The 27360-nt window shown below is 36.9% G+C and overlaps 1 protein-coding gene across 5 annotated transcripts in view; it reads left to right on the forward strand.

Annotated features, from left to right (window-relative positions):
* The window catches only part of whd (carnitine O-palmitoyltransferase whd), a 75384-nt gene extending 50454 nt beyond the window's left edge, over nucleotides 1-24930 (forward strand). For all 5 annotated transcript variants that reach the window (XM_081727741.1, XM_081727745.1, XM_081727742.1 and 2 more), the window contains exons 13-18: nucleotides 105-219; nucleotides 1887-2021; nucleotides 6264-6398; nucleotides 9646-9795; nucleotides 15153-15362; nucleotides 17526-24930. In XM_081727741.1, the coding sequence (XP_081583867.1) occupies nucleotides 105-219; nucleotides 1887-2021; nucleotides 6264-6398; nucleotides 9646-9795; nucleotides 15153-15362; nucleotides 17526-17597 (817 nt within the window). In that variant the 3' untranslated portion in view covers nucleotides 17598-24930. The remainder of the gene's footprint in view (nucleotides 1-104; nucleotides 220-1886; nucleotides 2022-6263; nucleotides 6399-9645; nucleotides 9796-15152; nucleotides 15363-17525) is intronic.
* Nucleotides 24931-27360: the final 2430 nt, after the last annotated feature.

Here is a 27360-nt window from a genome sequence, read left to right on the forward strand (position 1 = left end):
CTGTCTCATATTGCAATAATAATTACAAATTACTGGCAAGCAGATTTGGTATATGTTGGTTCTAGTTTGATTTCTATGCATATTCATGTTATAATCTCTCTTAGGTATTTGCCAAACGGCCACACTCCAGGAACTCCAGAATTCAGGCCTCCGTCCCCCATTAGGCTGAAATGGGACATACCGAAGGGCTGCTTAGAAGCCATTGAAATATCATATCAGGTAAATGTTAATAAGTCTCCTTAGTAAATTAATTAAATTTTGAGTGTAATTTTAATTACATTTGTGGTTGTTCTGCATCCTTTCACATTTGGGGTCAATTTGATTTCCTAATACTTCATTCTAATTTAAGGGATATGACATCGACCACACCTGCCTTAATGTTGGTAGTTGGCTGCGAAAATCGTGGTGAGAACCTGTCAAATGTAAAGGACGCGGTTTGCTCTCTTTTGGTTGTGCCCCAGATAATAAACGAAACAGTAACCTTTATGCAGGTTCTCACCAACTTTGGTAAGCCTTGGAATGTGGGTTGCAAGAAGAAAGCGTAGGAAAAATCAAGAAAAATGTTTTTAATATCTGTTAATTTTCTACAGAACGTTTTTTTTTTTTTAAATTGCTTATTTATTTGAACTACCACCTTAGAATTTTAGATATGCAATGTTCGTATTTTTGTAACCATTATAAATCTCAAGGTTTAGTGCTTCAAAGTAAACACTCATCACTGCGTTACACTGTCTTAATTACACAAGCGGAAACACATTTAATAACACTCCGTGAAAATTCAGGTTAAGGTAAGAAGGCGTATATTGAGTAGAACACCTTGAGATTCTGACGATGTGCAGATACTCGTTATCCTGTTGGAAGAAGTTCAACAAAGTGTCTTAAGAAGAGCATTGGCCACCTCATGAATATACAATGCAGCAGTTATTATCTCCTAAATTAAGATCGGAGGCAAGCTGAATGTGTAGCTTACTGCCTCCCCCTCCCCGTATACTAGAATGCCAAGCATGGATTCTGTATGATGAAATGCGAACACAAGGTGCAGTATTTTTCCTGCTCACGTGCACATATGTAAACACGCACAATGGCTTCGTTATATCTGAGGGGGAAACTTCTTTTATAGCTGAATACCACCGCTCTTCATTCGCCTCACCGCTAGAGTTTCCCAATATCATGGAAGACGTCATTGGCGATGAACACGGTCAGAAGCAAAAACATAGATCTACCTCGAACAATCAGCAGTTTGCTTTTCGTTTTCTCACATGCGGGGCCACAGTATCTCTGATTGCACTGGTGGTTGCTATCCTGTTAGTTAGGACAGCCTGAATGATCCTTGGGGCCAGGTTCTTTCCAGTGTATTGGGAAATGCTGGAGGATCACTTCTATAGTGAGATCTTTCTGCTTTCCATCCTATACACCTTCAGTGGACTACTAATACGACTCACGCGAACGACAGTCTGCACAACGTTTATCTGGCCTCTCGTAGCACTGTACGACCACGCTTGAAGTTAGTTGCATAATAGGCGTTCACTGATACCATGTCCGACGACTTTCAAACTACTAGCAGATGCTTTCTACAGACCTACGATCAGCCTGCCCTCAACACACACATTTTGTGGTGCGAATTTCGTTAAAGTGGAAAGATGTATACAGTATGGTCTTAATGTGTTTCCACCAGTGTATGGAACTGTTCGAATACTATAGAGAAATTTGTTTACTGGATTGTTGGAGGATAAAATGGAGACCAGAGTTCGAATCCTGCGAACACATTTTTCTGTTATTTCAGTTGGCTGTAGTAATTTTCTGATCTTTATTAAGTTAATTTAAAGGTTTGAAATATATGATTTAATATGAGGCGAAGAATTTCATATGTTCCTCTTTACTTCCAGACTGCACTTTCACTTCTAAATGACGTAGATTTACGGGTGTATTTGCACAATGCATATGGCAAAGGTTTCATGAAGGAATGTCGCGTAAGTCCAGATGCCTACATACAGATGGCTCTACAATTAGCGTATTACAGGGTAAGTTGTTAGCGTTTGTTCCTTGGAGCGAATGTGTAAAGTACTTTTTCTCTTCTCATTCGGGAAAGTTTTTGACTTGTATTGGAGAAAAATCGTCTTATATTTGTACTTAATTTATCACAAGAAGGTTGGAATATTGCAACTAGAATAGTGTAGGAACAATTCTATGATTTATCGCTTCTATTTTTAGAGTTGTTATTGAGGAATTGAAGTACAAAATTATGTGTTCTCTCTCTCTCTCCTTCTTCTTTATTTTATCGTAGACACTAATGAGATTCTGTAGTGTACTTAATAGCTTTATTTCAGGTTATCTGTTGATCATAAACTTAAGACGTCCAGGTGCTGAAACATTAGACTTTTAATCAATTCATTTAATTTTGTGCTGTAAAATGCTTTCTCTGAGGAGATAGATACGAATATTTGAAAAAAATGAATAGTTACAGGTCGTTTGATACAACTTGTCCTTTCTGACAGTTGCTTTCCTCTGTTTATTTCCTTCCTGCACGTGGTCATAACATTCAGACAAGGAGAACTGTTTCTATGGCGACAGCACGTTCATCCAATTATAGTGACTCATTTCTCTCGCGCTGCAATGGTAAACATTCCATCCTTTCCGCACGTTGCCAATTTGAATATTCAAATGCACATTATTTTAGTCGAATGTCAACTTAAGTAGTGGATCTGCTGGTTATTGAGAGCATTCTTTTTAGTTCTCTTTTGTGTCATTTAATTTTATAAAACTGAGATTTACTTGCAGTGAATAATTTCGTGTTCCAATACCCGACACAAAAACTGGCAACATAGCATTGAGCACCACTTGCGTGCTGCGAGCTGTCAGAAAGGACCAGTAGTATCAATCGCAATATAGAAATGAATAATTATTTGATACCTTGAAACGTAAGATAAAAAAGAAGTTTTTATAAGCAAACTATCGCCAGACTAAAAAGACACTCAAGAAAAGTAATGGAGGAAATTTGGGATTTTAGTTGTATTATACATGCTCAAAATAAAACCCTCGTCTAAGAAGCCATTTATCATTATTTCTAAATAAGATACCAAAAATGAAAGTAAAATTTTCCCCTTCACTAATTAGTAATCCTTCTTTGAAAGTATTTATCAAACTTTAGTATAAAGAATTTACAAAATAAAGGTGGATAATCAGACATTTTGAACAGGCAGAACAAAAAGAAAAAAAACTTATCCATATAGTTTCTTTCGTTCATAACTTCGTAATGGAGACAACTGTTTGATTAAATATTTTGAGTAACGTTAAGAAGACACAGTTTTACACCAAATTGTACGCACATCAGTCAACTCATTCTGAAGTGAGAAAAACCGCCAAGGCTATTACTCACCGCAAAAAAAGGTGAGTAATAGCCTTTCCACTTTTTCTCATTGAATATAATCACCGCTCGCATTGTGATATTCACTCTGAAGTATTTTCAGATAAGAAATTGTATTGGTGGGTATCTACTTACGCTGACGACTGTACTATCGTTCGTGAATGTGTATGTTAGAGGATGGGGAAGTCAAGGGGAAAGCAAGTATGTTCATGTACTACCCTGTGGCATTACTTACATGAATCAACATTTGTGTCCTACTCTCTGATAAAAAGTTCAGCGTAATTTGTAAATGTTTCAATACTTCGTTAAAAGACTTAACAAAAGCTTCCTATTATTCAGTTGACGAGAAAGTTTCAGCGGACAACCTTTGTCGTCATCAATTGAAGAGCAGAAAACTTAAGTTGAAAAATGCATTATATTGTTGGATTGTCTCCAACTAACTCATTAATTCTGAAAACTATAGATGAAGTGGTAGAAATTGTGAATGCCGTAAATTGAAGAACTTTGTGGTTAAAACATGTGACATTATGGACAAATATACACTATTTCAACTTCTTACTGAAAAAATATGAGGGCGTCCAATAATGATTTACACTCTATTAAAAGAGGACTACAGTCCTTGGAAGTGTCTGAGTGGTGTATGCGGAAGTCACGATAGTGATGCCTGTAGCTACCAGGTCATGTTCGAACTATACACAGATCAATGCAACGTAGTAGTGTATGGACAGTGGAATGTGCGCTAACAACACGAAAAGAGACAATCACGGCAACGGTGGACTGTGTATCTCCTCATCCCCCCTAAAAAAAAAGAAAGAAAAAAAAGAAGCATGGCTACGTCGCAGATCCGTACGAAGTTACTGGCCGTATATGGAAACACAGCGCCAAGACGCAAAAACTTGTTTCGTTGTTGGATAGCTGAGTTCAAAGCCGGTAAGGATTGTGCGGAAAAAGGTCGTCCAGCAACTGCACGCATAACAGTGGGCGTCCAGCAACTGCACGCATAACAGACAATATCCGAGTTGACACAGGAGAATAGGGGAATTACATTCGATGACTTGGCCAACGCAACAGGCATGTCACCCGGAACATTGCACACCATCATCCATCACGACTTGAACTCGAAGAAAGTCTGTGCGTAATGGGTGCCCCATTTAGACGGGGAGCTGGCTCACAATTCTCTTGCAAAATTTTACCGGAGCTAGTCTCTACTAGTTTGTGTTCAGTTGGATACATTGATGATGGAATGAAATGATTTTATGCTTGCAAGTTGTGCGCCATCTGTACGAAATTGCTAAAACTAAACATTTGTTGTAGTAGTATATAACCCAAGTATGTGCTTCTGAAAGTTTGGGTGGTTCATCTCTTTCCCTTCTATGGGTAAAAGATTGCCAAAAATTCCAATTTAGAAGTTTTTTGACCTAACTTAGTTTCCTTGAGAGACTTTTTTGCATTATATGGTTATATGGATGAGTACGGGGATCCATTTTATTTCAAAGGACATCAGTACATTGATGTATCCCTCATAAATGTTGGGGAGTGTTGTCTTACCCCTTAAATTTGGAAATTATCAAAAATTAAAAATTGATAAATGTTCTAGACTTGTATCCTTGGGTAGTCCTACTTGTATCCTTCCATGGTAAACGGTTGCCAAAAATTTACGTAAGTAAAACATTTTATCATTTGGTCGACAAATAGTCGGCTTTTGTCGTAAGTTATCATCTAAGATGTTGCTTTATTACAACACGGATGTGTATACGCGTATATAGGTTCATTTTCTTTCATAGGACACAGTACGCGATAATCTGCTAGCAAGCGTAAGCGTTGCAGCCATCTTGGAATATGACTGCCATCTTAGTTTTGTACTACTTGCAAGCGTAAAATCATTTCATTCCATCATCAGGGCCCCAATCCTAGTACAGATAAGCAGATTAACGTGTCCGGTAAAATTTTCAGTTCCTGCACTAATTGTCTGCCCCAGCCCAGAAGCAGAACTGTGTAGGTATACCAACAGTTGCTGTAGCAGTACAACGCCAATCCGGCAGAGCTCTTGGAACATCTTGCCACCATCGACGAGTCATAATATGAGATTCCTCATAAGCGCCGTTCCATGGAATGGAAGCACGCTGAGAGACCTTCCCCTAAAAAGGTACAGTCAGAACTATTTGTCTGGAAGCAAATGACTACTGTCAGGAGGGAATAATCTTATTGGAATGCCTGCCTTCCAGAACATTCATCGATAGTGATCGGTACTGCACTGCGGAAACTGCATAGATTCATTCAGCAACGTCGTCCTGGAAAATGGACGCAAGGGGTTGTTCTCCAATACGAAGAGGCACGTCCACATTACACTAGGCGGACCATTGACTTATTTACATCCTGGGTAATTTAGGTTTCAGGTGCTACCTCATCCTCCGTACTGACCAGTTCTGCCTAGAGTGACTGTGCCTTGTTCGAGACAATGTAGGAGGTCCTGTGCGGTAAGAAATTCATCACGTATGCCGAGGTTTAGTCCGTTGTTCAGCAATGGCGCCGGGATGGTTTACCATGCAAATATGGAAGTGCTGGAATGATGGTAACAGTGCATAGACATGAAGGGAGACTACTTGTATTGACGTTGTTCCAATTAATCGTTATTGTAACGAATCACTTGAGTGTCGATCAGTTTTGAATGTCCCATATATATATAACGAAGAATTTAGAAAGTTTTCTCTTTTTCTTTCTTTTTTTTTTTAACATTTTACTTATGCATCCAATTATCTGTTGCTTTAATACTTCATTACATCTAATTAGAAGAGGGAAAGAAGAAAAAAAAACACGTTTTCTATTTAGAATGTGTATAAGATTTAAAAAGAATGGTATACATGTAAGATTTCCTTTAATTGAATGCTTTTTATTTCAGGATGCCGGAAAATTTAATCTAACGTACGAAGCCTCAATGACAAGACTCTTCCGCGAGGGTCGCACTGAGACTGTACGTCCGTGCACCATAGAATCGTCAGCGTGGGTGAAAGCTATGGAAGACAGTACTGTCTCTGTAGGTATCAAAGGTTCTGTAAAGAATGCTTTCAGTGTATATTGATCTCTCTCTCTCTCTCTCTCAATTATTTATCGTGTTACAATTTCTGAAATTATAGTCTAGCTACTGCTATGAAGTTCACGTGCGTTGCATAATTGTTTCCGCTAATTTCTCCAAATATAAGTATTTCCAATATTTCATGAATAGAATGTAGATGAGCGTCTACGTCACTCGTAATTTACTCGTTATGGCGAGTCTTTACAGACCCGCCTTATATCTTATAACTAGTCTACTGAGTACACGGAGTTCCTGGGGTTCTGGATCGGCTTCCTATTACAGCGTGCACAGCTCAGAACTATCCAAGAAGGCGGGTAGTGGGTTAAGCATGTTAGACTTAATGAGCCCAACTTGTAAACCACCAGATTTTAGAGCCTTTCTGTCTACCAGTTATGCCTACTGGTGGAGGACACTCCCCTAGCGAGCAAGTAGGAGCATAAGCGATGTTGAAAATTGAGTGTTATAAGGCAAATATAGTCTCGCCTTGAAGTACAAGACATCTCACTTCACTGGGAGGATATCTTAATGTCACCACCTCTGCCTTTGTCCATCGCCGTGTCATCTTTACTTTATAAGAGCAAAGAAATAGGGGTGATGTTTTAATTCTCTCAAGCCATTCATAGTATCATAACATTGAAGTGTTCGACTTTGGTGGCCAGCTTTGGTTTGAGCCCTTTCCCCTGTCTCAGCATGGGCTTGGGATCCGTCATGGCGGGGTTAAATTTCATGGATAGTACGTTAAAATTAAGTACTAATCTTGTATCCCCCCCAAAAAAAACCGATTGTATTTGGTAAATTATTTCAACCCGTTGTGGAGTTCCCTTCAACTCTTGCCCCGCTGCAATGCTTATTGTTTACTGTTAATCCACATGGGGTACATTGTTGAAGTAATTTAACAAGTATAATATATTTTTGGGTGTACAAGGGTTAGTACTTAATTTTAATTTAAAATATGTAGAACATTTCGAATCATGGATAGTAGTTTTTTTCTTGCTTTATATATATATATATATATGACTACTCGTGATGGAATTAAAATTTTATCGGTGCGACTTCTCTCAATAGCCTCTTTAAGAGAAGGGATCAGTCCCCAGGTTTCGGCTCCTAAATTTCGTGTCACATATAATTACGATTTGCATCAGTTTTTAATTATTATTTTAACTACCCAAGCTGTTGTGACCTGTTGACGTGTCATTGCTGTACGGAGACAATGGGTTTGACATGCGTGAATGTAACGATATATCTCAGTTCTCACATGTTTCTATGGTCTATTCCCAGTTCTTACTGGCATGATTTTGTGTGCATTTTTAAAATTGAAATTAACTGAGGGTAGCAGCGTGGAGATTTAAATACCCAGTGTGGACTCGCAAGCAGACAGGGAAAGTAACCACGTGAGGGTTAAATACTGCTGCAAGTCCGGATTTTCCAGTTCCAGTTCCAGTTCAAACACTAGCCTTAGCAGAAGTCAATACTTCATTATTGTAGGATGGGGAATAAATAAACAAATAATCCCAGGAGTTCCGCACGATTTTCCCACCTTGGATTATTACAAACATTTGAAAGGATGGTGGGTGTTCATATTTAAAACTAACAAGTGAGTTTCATTTCACAACGTGAAACTACGATAGGCTTCCAAATTATGCAAATTCAATACTCAGACTTGAAGTAATACTCCTGGTTTCAATAAAGGAATAAGACAAAGACAATCACTTCTTTGGATGCTAAATCCATATCAAAAAGCCATTACTTGCTATTGTTTACTGCTTTTTCCTCTATGGAAATCAACATTAAAACCAGAAATGGTAATTGTTGTCTATCATTTCCGGTTGCATTAAAGGAACTTGTCGCTAACTATTTCCGTTTTATCTATTATGTTATCAGCGTTATAATAGAAAAATCGTAGATTTTTCACTACTTCTAGTTTCAACAGATACATAGAAGTCGAAACAGAATTCATTTGGGATACTGAATCTGTATCAAAAATAACTTTCTGATATTTCTTTTTGTTTTGAAACCGGAAGTACTAGCAAATTTAAACCACTTCCGGTTTAGTAGTGTGTTACGGATAGTGACATGTGCCTTTGAGGCACTGAATTAATTGCTGAAAAACGCGTATCGCTATCTGTTACGTTTTTTTTTTTTTTTCCTATGGCGATCAACATTAAAACTTGAAATGATTGATTTCTACTACTTCCGGTTTGAAGAGAGGGTTAAGGGAGGAGATGGAACATATTGGGACTAGTGGCGGATCTAGAAGGTAAAAACTGAAGGAGGGGCAGCCAGTACCTAGACTATAATAGGTATATATAAACTTTTAAAACCATATAAATAATAGCTTAAATTACTTTGTCACTGAAAAAACTGGGGGGGGGGGGATAGGCCCTGGCCTAGATCCACCACTGATTGGGACGCTGAATTGATTGCAAAAAGCGCTCCCCGATATCTTTTAAAATTTTTGTTCAATGTAAATTAATATTGAAACCGGAAGTACTAGTAAATTTCAACCACTTTCGGTTCCTGTAGAGTATTATAGGTGATTGTATGTTGTCTTAAGACGCCGAATCGATTAAAAAAAAAAAAAAGATTGTCGCTATCTGGTACCGTTTCTGTTCTATAGCGATGAACGTTGAAACCAAAAATGTTTGATTTCTACCACTTCCGGTTTGAATAGAAGGTTTAACGGAGGAGATGGAAATATTCTTGGGACGCCGAGTTAATTGCAAAAAACGACTTCTCGATATCATTTACCGTTTTTGCTGTATGGAAATCAGTATTCAAATCAGAAGTACTAGTAAATTTCAACCGCGCATAAATGTTTAAACCGGAAATGGCTCATTCCTACCACTTCCGGTTTGAATTGAGGGTTAACGAAGGAGACAGAACCTAGTCTTGGGACGTCGGATCGATTGCAAAAACCTCTCATTGGTATCATGCACCGATAATTCTCTGATACCTATCGACAGACTGACTGACTGACTGACTGATTGACGGTCGGAAGGACGGGTATAACCGTTCTAGAAGACTTTTGACGCTTTATAGGTGGGTGACAAATTAGTTGGGAACTATATATATTTTTTTTCTTTGTGTTGTTGAACAGGTAAAATGCTTATTTGGAATTTGAAAATATCAAGTGTAGAATTTAATCAGTTAGGTGATATCTACCTATTTCTGTGTGTGTGTACAAATGTTTATTTGATTTCATTTCAAGGCTGAAGAGAAAATAAGATTGTTGAAGGTAGCGTGTAAAGTTCATCAAACAGCGTACCAAGATGCCATGTGTGGGAAGGGCATTGATCGCCATCTTTTCTGCTTATACGTTGTCTCCAAGTATTTAGAAGTGGATTCACCATTTCTCAAGGTGAGTTGAAGTATCAGGTTCATAATTTAAACATTCAGCAGACGAGTAATATTATTCTCTAGAACAGGGCACAAAATTTCAAAGTCAGACGCACTCGCCAATCCAAAAATGATGGTCACTATTATATCTCACGTACAAATTAGGAGAGTTCATCCCCTCCCCCTGGCCTTTGGTTTGACATAGAAAGGGATTACATCAGGGCATAAAATTTCAAAACCAGACAATTAGATTCAGAATAATCAATTTTGAATTGGATAATTCATATACATGTTAAAAAGTATCTTACCTTAAGACTTTACGTTTGTGTAATGTTCTTCGTGTCCCTTGTGCAGACTTAACATTTTATGGCTTCTCTCATTCAGTGATAATTATTTTCGTTCGAAACTGAAACTGCGCAACCCTATGAGTTTAGACAAAAACTGAACACTGGTTGCCAGCTATAAATTTTTAGTCGCCAATGGTGACCTAGCAACCGGAAATTTTGCGCCCTGCGCTAGAATACATATATATATATATATATATATATATATATATATAATGGTCGCATAATAAGTGTTCATTGTACTTTTGGTGCGGCGCGCTGTTTCAAATTCGTTCCGTAGTGCGGTCATAGCATTATTCAGTCAGTATCTTGAGGAATTTGGGGATGTTTTTGAGTCAAGAGGTAACGAACTCCTGGAGAGTATTGAGAGATGTAAAACGAGAGTAAGAAAACGCTCCGAATTCGCATCGGGATTTTCATATTCGACGAACGGAGGACCGACTTCGGTTCCCAGGACACTGTTTTTCGTACATGGCAAAGGACAGTATTTTTGGAACTTGGCATCGCTTTGTGCTGTTTGGTACTTGAACCCAGAACCAACGATGTATTCGATCACCTGAGAACATTTCTCTGCTGCTTCTTGTTTGTTGCTACTTTCAAACAGACAGATTCTGTATACATTGAATGTTATTTACACGTCCGTAAACACGTTAATGTAACATTATGTAATTAAAATTATGTAAGCGGCTGATTCATCGTAACCAGTTCCTTTTCGTGTATTTCCATTTCTCCTTTTATAACGAATGACCTACTGGCATTATGTAAGCTTAGTGTGTCTGACACATGGATTCTTGATTTCGGGAACGAGAAAAATGACACATGGAGGAATGGTGTCTATCGTGACGTAGGAGGATGACATCAATAGAAGTTTTGGTTAAAAACTTGAGAAAAGCAGGAAATGGAGGAACACAGTTACACAAGCAACAAAATGACAAGAGTCTTATTCTTTGAAGAGATGAAGCTGACTGCAGGCATTTGCTTTAAGGTGTAATTTATATCAAGCCACATAGACCAACGTCTGCCAGATAGCTAACTCCGTATTTTTTTTTTTTTTTTTTTTTTTAAATCCCCATCGTACCCAAGTTTCACTGCTACTATTGTTATAGAATTTGTTGTTCTATATTTCTAAATTAATTATGAATGTATTGCTCTGCCTCTATATACAATAATTCATGCCTCGTCACGTAGGTTTGTTCTTATGTATTACAATTTTGACTAAATTCTTCTTCAGTCAGGTGGAGATCACCTCCCTAATTTTAAACACAAAAACCACACAACGTAACAAAAGAAAACCAGAAATTATACCGCTTGGCCACGTAATTCTTCATCATCTAGTCGAATGTGCGCCATCTGGTTAGCTATCCCCTCGTAGGCTGTCGTAACATCATGGAGTTTAGTTACTATTAATGTTTTAACAATCTTCATGCAATGATCTTGATTATAGGTCAATGAATTTGAATCTTATAGCATATTTTTCTTTTTGGTTTGTTTTGCCCATTTACTATTGTGACTAATTAATATTCTAATATGTTGAAAGAAGTTAACATTAAATGATATTTATGCTGTTCTGTATTCTCAAATGAAAGGTTTGTAAGTTTTCAGAAATGTGGTGGTGAATTTGGTAATGTTATTAATTTCGAAGTGATATGCATGGGTAATCTGATGTAGGGACAAGTGATCGTGATGAATTACAAGCGTTAATATTTCGCATATGTTTTTGGCTCACGATGAATTGAACGGGGAAGTGTTGATGGGAATAAACTGTGGTGGAAGAAGAGTGTAGTTACGGTGGGACCTTACTTCTGGTCCCATTGAGTAAACCGATGAAAAGTTGCTATGGAACAGTGAGTTGTGGGAGTTTATTGAGTATATTAGAATGACTGTTAAATTATTTAAGAAGGTGATTTGACACATAATTATGTATTGTTGAGTTGATTTTGAGTTTAACGTCTCGTTCAGCAACGAGGCTGTATGAGACGTGGACCTACTGATTAACGTGGAATCCGAACTACATGAGCTCCCGCCGGGAATCGATCCCGGGTCTCTCGCGCCAAAGGCGCGTACGCTAACCGCTTAGCCACGAAGGAGCTCATAATTATGTATTGTGTAAGAAAATATAACAACTTGGTGCGGTCAAGTGTACTTCCATTAATCATTGCACTAAACTATTTCAGTAATCTCTATTGCCTTAACCAGTAATGGAAAACTCACATTATTAATCATTCAATAACCCATAGAGAGACCTAGTAAGGAAAACAAAAGAAAAACTGTTATAGCTAATTGAACAGATGGTAATGGAATTCAAGTTTTCTGTGGCGGTTGATGCTAAATCAGATCAAAAAGTTCCTGGAAGATTCACTGTTTGGAATTAATAAGATGAAGTAAATACCTACCGGTATGTAGCTATTGCTTAATAGATTTAGCAATTCTGGGTTTTCGGCATCTATGGCCATTTAGCCCGTCACGCATGAGGGATAACGTCCTTCGGCGAGCACACTATCCGGGGAAAGGGAAGGAAGAAAGCGGCCTGGGACCTATAAGTTAGGTACCACCCCGACATTTGCCTAGTGTAAATCAGGAAAACCCTCATTCAGGATGGCTGGCCTGAAAAAGCTTTTTACACTTTTTCGACCGAGTGCCCCTACCGGGAATCGAACCCGGGACCGCTCACACCGGAGGCGAGTGTGTTAGGGAAAACGCTACGCTGGGGCCTAATATGAATTTCAAGTGAGTGGTAACTTGAAAAATATGTAACCTTAAAAGTTTACAATGACGACAGTAATTTTACAAGTATTTTTCAATGGTGAACACAATTCTGCAAAACTAGTTCTATACCACTGTATCTTTACCAAAGAAGTTGTAGTGAAAAGTAGTTGCAGTAGTAGACGTCCAAAGAAAAGTTGTTTTTGAGTACGAGGGACTTACACGAACCAGAATTTAAATCTCATGATTTCTTAACTGGGCTCATGAGAAGTGTGTGAAGTAACATTCTGATTTTATGATATAATTCTTCAATTTAGTATCACTTTCAGCAGCGAGGCTATATGAGACATGAACCTACAGCTTAACGTGAGATCCGAACCACATGAGTTTCCGCCGGGAATCAAACCCAGGTCTCTCACGCCAAATGAAAAAAAAATTAAAAAATGTGAATTTCACAGAGGTGCTGTCGAAGGCAACAGAGATTACTGAAACAGTATAATGTAATTCAAGTGCATTTGCGTGCAGTAAGTTACATTTTCTGTTGCAAAGTGCTAGTTGTATGGTACATTTTGTGAGGACACTTTTAATGTGGTTGAGACAAGCATCTCTAATAATTTGAATAGAATAAGGAGATAAATTATGAGTACACTGAATATCCCAGAGCAGAATCGCTTGTTATTGAAAGCATAGCTGGGAAAACAGCTGATAGTTTTTCGCATTACTTAAAGTTTATTATTACATTCGCCTGTATTTTAAGATATTTTACCTAAGCTTTTTTATAGTCCATGATTAAGGTAAGAAAATATAGATTAAAGAGTAGTCGAAATCAATAAGGTGATTATCAGAGATGATATGAAATTTGAAGGATACGGTAGCTCATGGTAGATCGTTCAGCTCTAGTGCAAAGGATCCGTAATTCGATTCCAGGCTGAGTTTGTGATGGACAACGTAGCATAGGTGGGCTTTTGTTATCCACCGTTTCTCCCCGCATTCTCATCCCATCATTCTTGCACAATCATTTATTTCTGTTAATCATCCGTATCCTGCAGCTGCAGAGCATATTCATGGGACGTAAAACTGAAAGAGTTTTATTTTCATTTTGATCTCTTTCGTGGCTAAGCGGTTAGCATACGCGCCTTTGGTGTGGGAGACCTGGGTTCGGTTCCCGGCAGGAGCTGATGTGGTTCGGATTCCACGTTAATCAGTAGGTCCCGTCTCATATATTCTCGCTGCTGAAAGGGACATTAAACTCAAAATCAACTCAATTAATTTTCATTTGTGATACGAAATTTTCCTTGAGTTCTTGAGTCCATTTCCGGATTCCAAAATGAAAGAAACAGCAATCTCCTAACATCGATTCATTTTTTGTTTTCGTAACTTACCTATATCCTGAGGCTATACCGTTGTAGATGAAAAGCATAGGTAAAATAAAAGTACTTTTATGGAGGAAGGCAGGTGAGAGCATATTATGAATTCTGCGGATGGCAAAAGGAAACAACGTGATAACCAAAACTCGGGAATCGAACTCTGGAATCCATTCAGCACCTTTATGGAGGAAAGCTATCAATGAAAGCTTCACTAATGATAACCTGAATGCTTACAAAGTTGTTTGCATACAAATGCTGTTTCCTTGCAAATTGTGATGTAATTCAATCAAAACGAAGTTTTGTTCCAACCTCAGCACAAATAACCGCAATAAATCACAATAAAAGCAGTAACTTCAGCAATATAAGTTCACTTGACAGCATATAATATAAATAAACCTATAATGGACGGACTGTGCACATAACAAACAACGATGGAATCATTGATTTCAATGCATCTGCAGTTGAATTAATTATATTTGACAAGTTTATAACAGCTACGTATTTACGTTGTTTGTTGAAGAATTAAACAACAAGCACAACGCAGGTCTAATTCCCCTATCTTGCGCAATACTGTGTCGTTCTCCCTGCTTCTCAGACGAAGTCCCGCCCATGATTCTAAAACCCAGGCGTAAAATGTAACCTTGGAACCCTTAATTCACGCAAATTTTTATTCACTTCGTCTGCACATATTCTCTCATTAGCTGGAGCATTATCATGACGTATAAGCAGTCTGTGAGAGTACATTATATATACGGTTCGCAAGAATAAGGTTCAAACGTGAATAAAGAGTCTATTGTAATGTAAAATGAAATAAAAGGAAATGCACCTCTTTAAGCCCATGGCACAAAATAAAATGAATGTCCTCAAAAAGTGCTTCATTATAATAGAGATCACTATAAGCATAATATGAGTTTTGCGCTTTCAACGACGAAATTTGTTATTTATTTATTTATTCTTCTATACAGGAAGTATTGAGCGAGCCCTGGCGCTTATCTACCTCGCAGACTCCTCATGGTCAAACATCGAAGCTCGATTTGAAGAAGTATCCTCACTGCATTTCAGCGGGCGGAGGATTCGGGCCAGTCGCTGATGATGGGTATGGTGTGTCGTACATTATAGCTGGAGAAGATCTGGTATTTTTCCACATCTCAAGTAAAAAGAGCTCGCCTGTCACAGTAAGTAGTCAGTTTCACTAAGAGTAATTACCGAACACACACTCTACGACTACCGTGTGTCAAGCTTTCCAGTCAAGATTTTATTATCTTCTTCCTCTGAGATCCGTGTGTTATACAGGATGTCTGAAAGTTCAAATACATTGAAGATGTTAACAACGGATTCCTTCAGATGTAGAAGCATACGCTTTAGCACATTAGTGTAGCAAGATCTTCCGCAGATAGTGTCCATAAAGACCGTTGTCACACCGTATATCTTCGAAACGACTGAATATGAGAAAACGCAAAAACATACGTCATTATTTTAAGGGATTGCAGTTGTGTATTGTAAAAGTTCCACCCCAGATCCCTCCCCCAAATAGGGGTACGAGGGTAAACTTGAATATTTCAAATGACAACAGGGGTCGTGTAATTTGAACAGGCTCGGCAAAAGACCTTTTGCTGTAAGTTCTAAATTTCCTAGGTTGCCCACATCTAAATTGGCGGTGAAGTCAAATTTCGAAGTGAAGAACTTTGATGACTTTTAGATATTCATGGCTTGTGAATGTGGTCGTTCTACGTTTTTGTGATTTGTAGGCAGGGTGTAAGTATTGTAAATACGTTTGTAAAACGAGAAAATTTTTTGGGTGGAGACTGTTTCTATGCATGTTGCCCCTAGTTTGGGAAGCGGAAGCCCATTTTGCTGTTATACTGTATTGCTATGAGAGTAAGGTTTTACGGAATGGTTATGTCGAAAGTGGGGATAAAGAATTGCGAAAATATTGACATCAGAAATAGGGATTAGTACTACCGGAGTGTAGAGAAGTTTACATCTGTACCCCTATTTGAGGGGTTTGGGATGGAACTTGTATGTCACATAATTGCAACCCCTTAAAATAATGAAAGACGTGATTTTTCATTTTTCTCATATTCACAGTCGCAGATATACGGGGTGGCAACGGACTTTATGGAATGTAAACCCCCTGCCATTTTGGATGGGATCAACATAGCGACTTAAAACTTTGGGCAAAATATTTCTCCTGTCGAAACCTTTCCAACGATATATTACTCGACCCCCTTTGCCATTTTCAACTTGACCCCACTTACCTGTACATGTGGGTGTCTGGGATGAATTTTTTATAGCTCAAAATTCAAGTCCCTCACAATAATGACAGACGTGCTTTTGCGTTTTGTCATATTCGGAGTCGTTTCGAAGATACACTGGGTGGCAACAGACTTTATGGACACCCTGTATACATATATATATGAGAGGCTTGAGGGAAGACAGTAGTATCTCACAATTTTTAACTTTCAAGTAAACTGAAAAAAAAAAAAAAATGTTCAGCATTCCTATGCAATGCAATACAATGACGCGTACCAAACAAGTTTCCCCTCCCACCTGCAGATATATATGTATTTCCGAAATTAAACTACGTGCATACTGTTCTGTAGTCCGATTCCAACCCATTCCACCTAGTAACTCAATTTCACCGGAAGCAACGCTTACCATTGTCTTCCCCCAAACCTATCATATGTAGATAGAATTTGATTTACAGGTCATACATTAGCAGGATTCCCACCGACCTGGAAAAGTCAGGGAATTCAGCTTACTCGTAAAAGGTCCTAAAAAACTCAGAATTTCATGCAAAGTTAAAAATGTCTAGAAAAGTAAGTGTAATTTTAATAACTTCCTGTTTATTACAAAATAAACACAAATTTTATTTAAAAAGTAGTTAACAAGAAACCAAGACGACATGATAAGTCATCAGTTACCATTGAGTTCATTTTTCTAGTCGCTACCTTAACCTAGATTTTTGGGTAATTCATATTCTGGTCACACTGTAATTTCTGTGGATAACAACATTGAAAATTCTTCCGATTCGTATTTTCGGGTGTAGAATAACATTTTCCGTTATTGTAATAAACTACATTTCATTATCTCCTTTCACTTATGAAAAATGGGCGAAAGAAAAATGGTTAGCTTTTATATAATTTTTAGTAGTCTGCTCGCTTAAATATTAAATATACTTCCTATAACTTCCGTTAATAAATAGTTAATAAAATATTTACTGGAATAAATATTGTAGAATCAGGCTTTAGTTTGGATATATGAAAAGTAGTAATCTAGAAACACTTTTATGAATAACATTATTTTTTTTTTTTACCTGTTCCAATGTTTTATTTCAGAGTTCAGAACGATTTGCTCACAATATTGAAAAAGCGCTAGCTGACATGAGGACCTTGCTTAAGAAGAAATAAGGAAAGGAGTCCTATTCACACTGTGCTGATTGCAACATGTGTTTTTACTTAATAGATTTTCGTGCCTCAAGGACAACCAACACACCACACATTCAAAAGCTTTGATTTTGGAGATACGAAATGACATTATAGAGGTGTGCGAGTTTTGTCTGTGCGTGATGCAGGATTTTTACAACAGATGGAGATTTCCAAACTATGTTAGGAAATCATACAATTTATTTTCGAGCCCCAAGTGAAGCAGGTTGTGTTTTTTTTTTTTTTTTTTTTTTTTTTTTTTTTTTTTTTTTATTAGTTAGGTATTATGGTTAAAGAAAGAATGAAACGACGTAAGGCTTGGTTGTTTCGTTAGATTTATTTTTCTTTTAGTTATGGTCAGTTCAGTAACGCGAAATGTGTGATAAATTCACATTAAAAAAAAAAAAGTGTGTAGCATTATACCGTCTTGTATCATTCCTTGGTATTGAGTCGTGTGCCATGATATTAGTAGAAACAAAAAGAGAAGAGAGATGCACTTAACATGCAGTTTGGCATATTTTCATTTTTTCGTGAGCGTCAAACAGCTTCCGATGGTTACTTTTATTGTTTCCTGATTCAAGAATCACACAGACTTCTTCAGCTGCTGAGCAAAGCTGAAAATAAGTTTCGTTATCCTATTTTATTTTGCTGACGATAGAATGTTATGTAGTTGTTGTCTATGAGTTTTGTATTTTAATTATGATTAGTTTTAATTATTACATAGCATATTTTTTATGAAATGTTGTTGAACATGTAAATGTCCATGAGTTAACGATTGGCCATGATTTCCAAAGAAGGCAGTGAGAAGGACGTGGAATTAAATAATTATCGATCACTGAACTACGACCAATATTTGCCGTAGTGAAGTATAGTATAGTCTTGCTTTAAGAAAACGGGCCATCAGTGTTTTATGCTTTTATTTCATTCTGTACTCTCATCTGCAGATCTGAATATTGGCACTTATCGTAGTAAAGATAGCTGGAAATCCTAGGTTCCTCTCCCATAAATCAAATTGTTAATTGGAGAGATGGAAGATTTCCAGAACACATCATGTGCTTTAGAAGAAAAGATGTGACGTAATGTCATTCTTAGAATGTCAGCAATGTTATTACAACGGAATTACGTGTAAAATAAGAATATTTTAATTAAAGTACTCACAGTCGGTGACATGTCGGTCGGAACATTATTTTTTAATAAGGTAAAGAACCAATACACCAGTGTGCAGCTTGATAAAATGGGCGATTTACAAATTTCTGTACATCTACGGACAAAAATACATATCTACGGTGCATGTTCTTACTACTGATAACTTCGAAGCAATGGGATCTTTACGTATTGGTGTGGATTGCGCAAGAAAGTCAGTTACGAATCAGAAGAGAAGAGACAAACATAGGTGCACAAATGCATCATTTTTCGGAGCTATATCCCGCCGAAAATCGGTCGAAACAATAAAATAAGGGACCATAATTCGAGAATGAAATATCAAATGAAGGTCCGGTAAAAGAGTCTGGTGCTTATTTCGAGCCTAGATTAATTAATGTAGTAGAATGTAGTAGTGGATGTGGCTGAGGGATGGTTACAGGATAAGCCTTGAAGCATAGATTGCAATTCATGAAATCTTCTAGAAACGAAAATGATCTATCAGGAACAGAAAACTAGCACACATTCTATGCCCACTGATACATTAATGAAATCTAGAGACAAAGTAACGACCATGAACTGACAGTTTGCTCTCGAGTTACAACCTTTTAAAAAATATCGTACCGTTTTCAGCGGGTTGTGCACCTAAGTTGATCTATATATATATTTGGTAAACGAGTTGCATATGGAACTGTGCATTATGATTCTCAAGTCTAATGCCAGTTCTAACAAGTTTCCATTTTAATTGTCAGTTCCTTCATTCAGTATAAAAACTTACATTGTGAAAGAGAAATTTCAGAATTCTCCACATTTCAAAACCCATGCGGTTATGTTCAGGTGACAGTGGCAGCCGCATTCCTCCCCCCCCCCCACTCTCTCCAACTCCACATTCTTTTAGTGCAATATCTGGAAACTAGAGGAGCACTGTAGTCAAGTGGTTAGAGCGTTGGGTTCATGTCCACGTGGTACCGGGTTCGATTCCCTGTCGGTGTTTCCCAATTTTCGGCGTCCACCCAGCGTCATGGGGTAAACTGGGGAGTCACGTGAAAACAAGACGTTACGGCCACTGGGTGTAGAAAGCTTCTGATGCGTCTGTTAGAGACAGGACGTCTGACCACGTGCTCGCCGCTAGGAGTCGCTAGCAGATGGCGCTGGAGCAGGCTTAGGTTGACAAATGGGCTGTTATACCAAGTTTTTTTTTAATATCTGGAAACAATATCCAGCCAATGACAAATCCACAATTCTAGCATGTACTTACCTTAATATCTGAGTAGTAAAGAATTGTAATCTTGGCCGTAGATGTTTCAGCGGAGATTTGTCGTCTTCATCAGTACAGATCCTTTACGAAAATAAATTACTTGAAGAATTACATTATCGGTAACTTCCCTGTGCTTCGCTGTACAGTATGGCATTGCGTCCTGTCTTTTGCTCTACGCTAAGTGCCAGATTGTTTGATATAAAAATATATTGTTCTTAGTTTGTTACTTAAAAATGTAATCTAGCAGTGGCTATGCGTACAGATGAAAGTAGAGCATGTAAAACCGAAAAGGATAGGTGGCTATTGTGTTTTTGAAGATGATCGCTTGTTCCATCCTCATTACGTTCTTTTCTCAAGGAATTAATCAATGCAATCTTGTGATGTTAATTAATTATATTTTTGTGTGTGAAAGTCTCGAACGAGAAATGTTTTCCTGTATCAGTTGCTACTCAATAATGAAATCTTATATAAATATAAAAACAAGCTTGTACTTGTAAAGCACGATGTTTTCTTTGAAAAGAAAACAAATTATTTACATAGTTTTATATACATAACAAGTGTATTAAACTAAGTTATTCCAATGTAAAAACAAAGAAAACTGGAGGTACCTGTACATTCTACACAAGCATTGCACTTACATACAGTTTATGTAGGAGAGAATATTTTTTTTTTTCGTACACCATTCAGAAGGTTTTTGTCTGTGTTTATGAATTTACATACACAAAGTAATGATAAATTGAATTACTTTTGAGTATTTACACGATTTTTAAATGTTATTATAGTGTCTTTATTTTATTTTATTTATTTATTTTTAAAAAAAAAAAACTAAGTACTCTCGATATTTGATTTGTAGATATTAAATGAACGATTATGCATATTGTTGAAAAAAAATACAAATATATAAATATAAAATAATATAGAAACCGCAATGCTTGTTCCTTGGTAGTTGCAGCTTTTGTGTTCCACTTGAAAGAGAGAGAGAAAGATCTCTAATCTTCACGAACAGAAGCTGCGCCTAATTTGTTAATGGTTGCATTTTATTTTTTAGAGAGATGACATATATATATATATATATAAATATATATTTTGTACCATCGTGTTGTATGTAATTTGGTTGTTGTCTTTGCATCCTTCGTATATTGTTAATATGCTGCTGTTATCTCTATATAGAATAATAATAATGACTTGAGAAATTCCACATCTGAATCCACTTTTTTGTTTTGTTTTCAAAACGTAAAATAGAATATTTCGTGGAGTTTTAAGAGCTGTCAGTCTTATTTTATATCAAAAGTTCTTGTAGTGTATAGTAAAGTATAAGGTATTACATGATTTTCTCTACTCTAATAAACACAATAGGAAATAAAATTGCTGAAAGAAAATTATCCTGACCAAATTTGTCTGTCTACTTATTTCGGACATTATGTATACTCCTGCCCAGTACTTTCAAAATGAATTAATGTCATTGCAAATTTTCTGTTGTGTTTATTAGTGTGTTCTCATGGAAAAATATGTACCGTTATATCGAAAATCATACATTTGGAACCAGTGCCGTGCCGTGGAAAATCAGCGTCCGGGGCGAGAGTATATGACGGCGCCCTCTTACATATGAGTGAGGTCGACAAACCAGCCACGAGGCGCTACCATGCCTAAATCCTGCTTTTTCTTGATTTTGAGCACTTTTTATTAGTTTTTTCCTTCCATCTTATATATGTACAATGATTCAGTTGTAAATAGACGGGTGGGGCGCTTTTAGCAATGTCTAGGCACGTAAAAAGTATAAATCTGACCCTGGTCAAATTAGATTGAAAAATACTGCTATTGATCTAAAATATTTCAAGTAATTTTTCCTCTCTTTTTTCTTTCCCCACCCGAATTTTGCGCTCCCTTATTTCTGCGCTCGGGGCCGTTGCCCCGCTCGCCCCCTTCCCTCACGGCACGCCACTGTTTTGGAACATTGAATCCGAAAGGAGCGTGTTTTAGAACTAATTTTTAAGACGAAAGGCTTTAAAAACAAAACGCTCTTTGTACACTTTTGTAAATGTAACATCAGTTCAAGGTATGAAAAAGAAGTGTGGGGAGAGAGATAGGGCTTTAAATATGACTCTATCGTTTATTTTACTACCTTATTCTCTGATGTGTTTGAAATTAATTCTAGGTAGTGTGTTTACACATAATTCTTTGAGAGAGATACAATGTGGAAAGCGGTGAGGTTTTAACCGTAATACTTTTTATTTTTCGTATGTTTTGTGTGGTGTAAGGTACTTTCGTGATTTTATTGAAAACATATTTAATGCAGCAGATGAAAATAATTTTGAATTGTTGACATGTTTGGAGCAGATTGGGAGAGAACAACTTTTTATTTTTTTTCTGATTTTTTTTTTTTTTTTTTTTTTTTCACGTGATGGGCGTACGAACTGTTATAGCATCGTCACGAATTCCTTTTATAAGCCTGTTTACTTTGTGCTATACAAAAATCGCATACATATATTTTTCCGAAGTATTGTCACTTTTGTCATAACTAGGGCGCAGAGAACATCACTTTTAAAATCCCAGAACTTATTTCTTTGCCACAAGAATTCGATCTAGCCAGGTTTCATTTAATCATGTTTTTTCTAGAAGATGTGAAGCGCATTCCTTTAGTTAGGATAATTATATGTTTTGTCCTGCTAGATCCCTCCCTCTTAAGAACTGTCCCCTTTTTAAGTTCAGAAACCGTGACTTAAATGACGAAAAATGTAAATCGACAAATGCATTCAATACATTGATTTTTCTGACCCTGTAAGTTGACGTTGAATCTATTGCGATCAATCTATTTTATGGTTCTCACTGTAAACTAGTTCTGTAACTGAAGACATGATAGCACCGGTATGTTCTCACGTATGACACCTAAACGGAGTGCTATAATGTTTACGTCACTTGCATTATAACTCACACTCTGAACCAGCGTTTCCCAACCTTTTTCAACTTGCGGCACACTACAGATGTAGCTTGAATTCTCGCGGCACATTCATATATATAGATTATTATTATTATTTGTATATATGAAATACCGTGATATATTTTTTCTGTGATTAGGCCTACTGATCTTCTCACAGAGAAGAAAGTTCGATGACTGGTTTTCCTTTGTGGTAAATCATTATGCTTATTGTTCATTCTAATTTAAAAATAGTAATCAATTACAGTGAAATATAGGACTCTTCTTTTTTTTTTTTTTAATCCAGTTTGTCTTTCGAAAGCTGTATCCAACCTTTCACTAAAAAAGAAGATCACTAAATAACGAACGAATAAACAAATCTCTTGTACTTTTAAAACACAAATATAGGTAATTTTTACGCATGTTTGCTTTGTCAAAAGGATTGAATGAATAAATATTTTAAATTTTCAAGTTACGAAATAAACTGCAACAACAATGAAGCAGTAATGGTCACGACAATGATAACAAATACTTTTCTCAACATTAAAAATGTACAGACAAGTAACACAGTATGAAACTTCTGTATATTCATAGTAGAGGTTCATAGTAATGTGAAATACTAATATACATTTCTTCCTGTCTTGCAATTTGATTCCTATAGAATTAACAATTTTGTTTCGATTTCCTCGCGGCACACCACCGACCTATTCGCGGCACACCGGTTGGGAAACGCTGCTCTGAACGATAGTTCATGGTTATATTACAAAACTAGATACTGAAGGTTCGAATTCTGTCTAGGACGTGGGTATTCATTTGTAATAATACATGATTACGCATTTCATATCGCCATCTTTAATCTCCACACAAAGCTTTGACATAAAATTCAAGCTTTCTTTTCCCGCTAAGAAACTGAAGACTAGAATTGCCTTGATGCGACCCAATCTGATGTTTCATATTAAAATTCTCGCATTTTATACTTAGATTGCGTTTAAATCGTGTTCTGTCGCCAAATTATCATTGATGTACTGGTATAATAGGCTACTGTAACCTTTGTAATGCAATGAAAGGATTAAAAAAAAATCTGTAAATTTTTTGCCGCTTTCTGTATAATTTGTCTCGAAGACAATGTGTGAACCTACTTATTTACTTCAAGTTATTAATGTATTTTATAATTAAAAATTAACTAGATGGAATGTAAAGGAAGTGAATGTAAACAGAACCTAAATTTGTTAGTGAACTATTTATATTTTATTAATAACTACCAATGAGATGTGGAATTTCATGCTGTCTCATGTAATGTATATAACATGATGAGATCAGCGAATAATAATACTAATAATAATCTGCAGCCCTGGAAATGAAGACCAGTAGCTGCATGTGGTTTATCAATGCAATTTTTCACATGCCGAACAATGCAATCTTCTTTTTTTAATTAAAAAAAACTAATTAATTATTCACTTGAACAAGAACTGATCTGTATTATTATTATCAAAGTTGGGTGGTTTGTTATTAAAAACGAAAAAAGTCTGCTTTTATTAGTAGTAGTACTTCTTGTGGAATGGAACTTAGTGTGTGTTTCCCAGCATGTGCTCCCGAGCTCAACCTTCCATGGTGCTAGGTCTCTTCAGTTTTAATGTGATAAAACCAAGAAGTTGTATGTGAAGTCAGTCTTCACATGAAGAAGTTCCAGTAATATGTACTTCAGTATAGAGATGATGTGTATTAACATTGGCGATGGGTATACTGTCAGGTTTTTGTCATTCTCTCGTGAATTATTTTTAATAGGAAGATAGTTCCGTGCATATTTCAAGATTAACCCAAATCAAAGGGACGGATGTAAATCAGCTCTGATTCCTTTGTTAACTGCAATGTATTGTTCATATGGGAAACAGTCATGGCAATAAAGGAAGATTTTTTTTCATTCTGTTCAATGTTAACTATGTATTTAACATTTCAAAGTCGATCGTAATAATTGAGGATAGAATAAACGGCAGAGCAAAAATTCATTTATTTTTTACTCTGTTAGTGACAAAGACATACAGAAGAACAAACAGTTGGAACAAATTCGAGGGCTGTGATAAGATTTTTATAATGTATTCCACAAAATATCGGCTCCCTCTTTGATATAAACATGGGAAAACTTGCAGCGTGGATGTTGGAATTAACAGATGATGATGTGCAGGCAAATCAGTTCTTTTGGTGACCCAACATCTAGAGTCAATTGGAGGCACGTGGAGTTAAGAAACAGCGAACTTTGGTGTAGAAAACTGACGAGAGAAGAGTGTGATGCCACTCAGAGACAATTGCACCAAATTTGGTTTAGGAGTAGGTAATGGGAATAGAAAAGAACGTGTGGAAGCATTCGTTTTGCAGGCGTTCGGAATCAGAAATAATGTGCCCTATAATTCCTGAGAAGTACGGCCTCTCAATCAGATATTGATGGGGCGGAGCCCTTTGCTCGCTGTTGCCACCGCCATGTTTGGAAATTATTAATAATTTGACAAATTACTTTTTTCATATTACGCAATATACATGCAAAAAAAAAAAAACATCACTTCAGTAATTCCTTCTAATTCGGAAAATGTGATCTGTTTTAACTACCCTATTTTTCCTTGATATCAGTTACTTACAATTGCCAATTTGGACACAGATTCTCACAATATTCCACACACGCGTACTACTGTATGTACAATGGACTCACGGTCATCAACGTCCGAAAGCTCTACGTTTCAATCTGTATCTCCTACAGCAGTTGATGTAACCCGGTATCGCATGTTCAGGCTTGCACACACCTATCCACTTAACACCAATAGTGTTCTCTGAACTGTTTTGTTTATAACACAATAGTTCCACAGTACACGTTGAAAGTCGGAAATCACAAACTATGCACAAGTCTGCTCTTCCAGATTTGTTTATGCTTCCTTAGCACAAATCAATTAACCTTGATGGTTGAATAAGCCCCAACGTTCCATTTACCAGTTCAGAAAGTACAATTCGCAGATTCGAGCTTTATTTTCGACGTGAATTTATATTTTTCGACGTGAATAATATATAATATGCATGCCGAATGGATAATGGCAAGGGCAGTTGATAGATTTATTATTTCGGTATTCGCCTGGTGGGACTGAGAGCGGATATTGGCGCATTTTCTGTTCAGCTCATCTTTGCTGTTTTCCTTCTTTTGCATTGGCCGCAATAGTGAGCAAAGGCTCCATCGCATCAATATCTGATTGACAGACCATACTTCTTCAGAACTGCAGGGCCCGTTATTTCTGATTCCGAACGCCTGCGAAACTAATGTTTTCACGCGTTCTTTTCTATTAACATTACCTACTTCTACACTAAATTTTGTGCAATTATCTCTGAGTGACATCACACTTCCCTTGTGTAATGGCGTTGGAAGGAGTTAATGTATTGACCACGATAACCAAGTATATAATTTAGCTATCTATAACTTTTTACAGCCTTTCTGTTTCAAGTGTGCCTCTGTTGGCGCTGCTGTCGACGTGTCTTTTTCCGTACCTCCCTCAAAAGAGGAGGAACAAGTTGCTTGGCCGAGCTCCTATAATAGTTGGATGCGGACAGAGTTGCTACATTGCAACATTCCGAATTATTTCATGGTCTTCACTGTGCACTGTCTTGTTAACCATTCTAAGTAGCCAACGAGCGTCACTTGCCAAGACCAAACGACTGAATGACAAATTGTCAACACAGCCAAGGTCATTCACTTCTTTTCCCTAAGCAAAGGAAGGGTTTCCTCTAAGAAGATAGCTCAAGAATGGATGGAGGATGGGTGGGTCAGTATGTTTCACATATTTTCCGAAGGCACACTTGAAATAGAAAGTCTCTAGTGAGCTTAGTTTTATCTTGATGCATGATGAAATAAGATCGATAAAGTATTTTCTACTTGATAAAACTTTTATCACCATGGTTAGAAAAATGAATCCAGTTAAGCACAGTGATACCTTTCTGTATATCGATTCTTTTCTACAACATATGTTAACAATCTCCACACATAACTTAGCATTTTTGTTTTTAATGCTAACAAAATATTACTGGTAAGTAGTTCAGGGTGTCTATCGGTCACGAATGTCACGAAAAAGTCACGAAATTAGAAAATGGTCACGAAAGTCACGAAATTTAGTTTTTGGGTCACGATTTTTTTTAACTGTTCAAATGTAAGTACAGGTTGGAAAATTTTGTTCTATAAAACGTCAAAATTCACCACCAAAAATCTCTATGGTCGGCTTTAGACGCTACCAAATCGCAAGCAAATTACGTTTCTATCGCATGGATGGAAATTCGGCCTAATTCGCACGCAAATTCGCTCTTGAAAATGTTAGGAAATTTTATGATTTTGTAAAGAAAAGGTCACGAAAAAGTCACGAAATTTCATTTTGGAATTTTAGTAGACACCCTGTAGTTGATATTTTGTG

Source organism: Thermobia domestica, chromosome 10, assembly GCF_964235325.1.
Source record: "Thermobia domestica chromosome 10, izTheDome1.hap1.1, whole genome shotgun sequence".
NCBI classification, from domain to species: Eukaryota; Metazoa; Arthropoda; class Insecta; order Zygentoma; family Lepismatidae; genus Thermobia; species Thermobia domestica.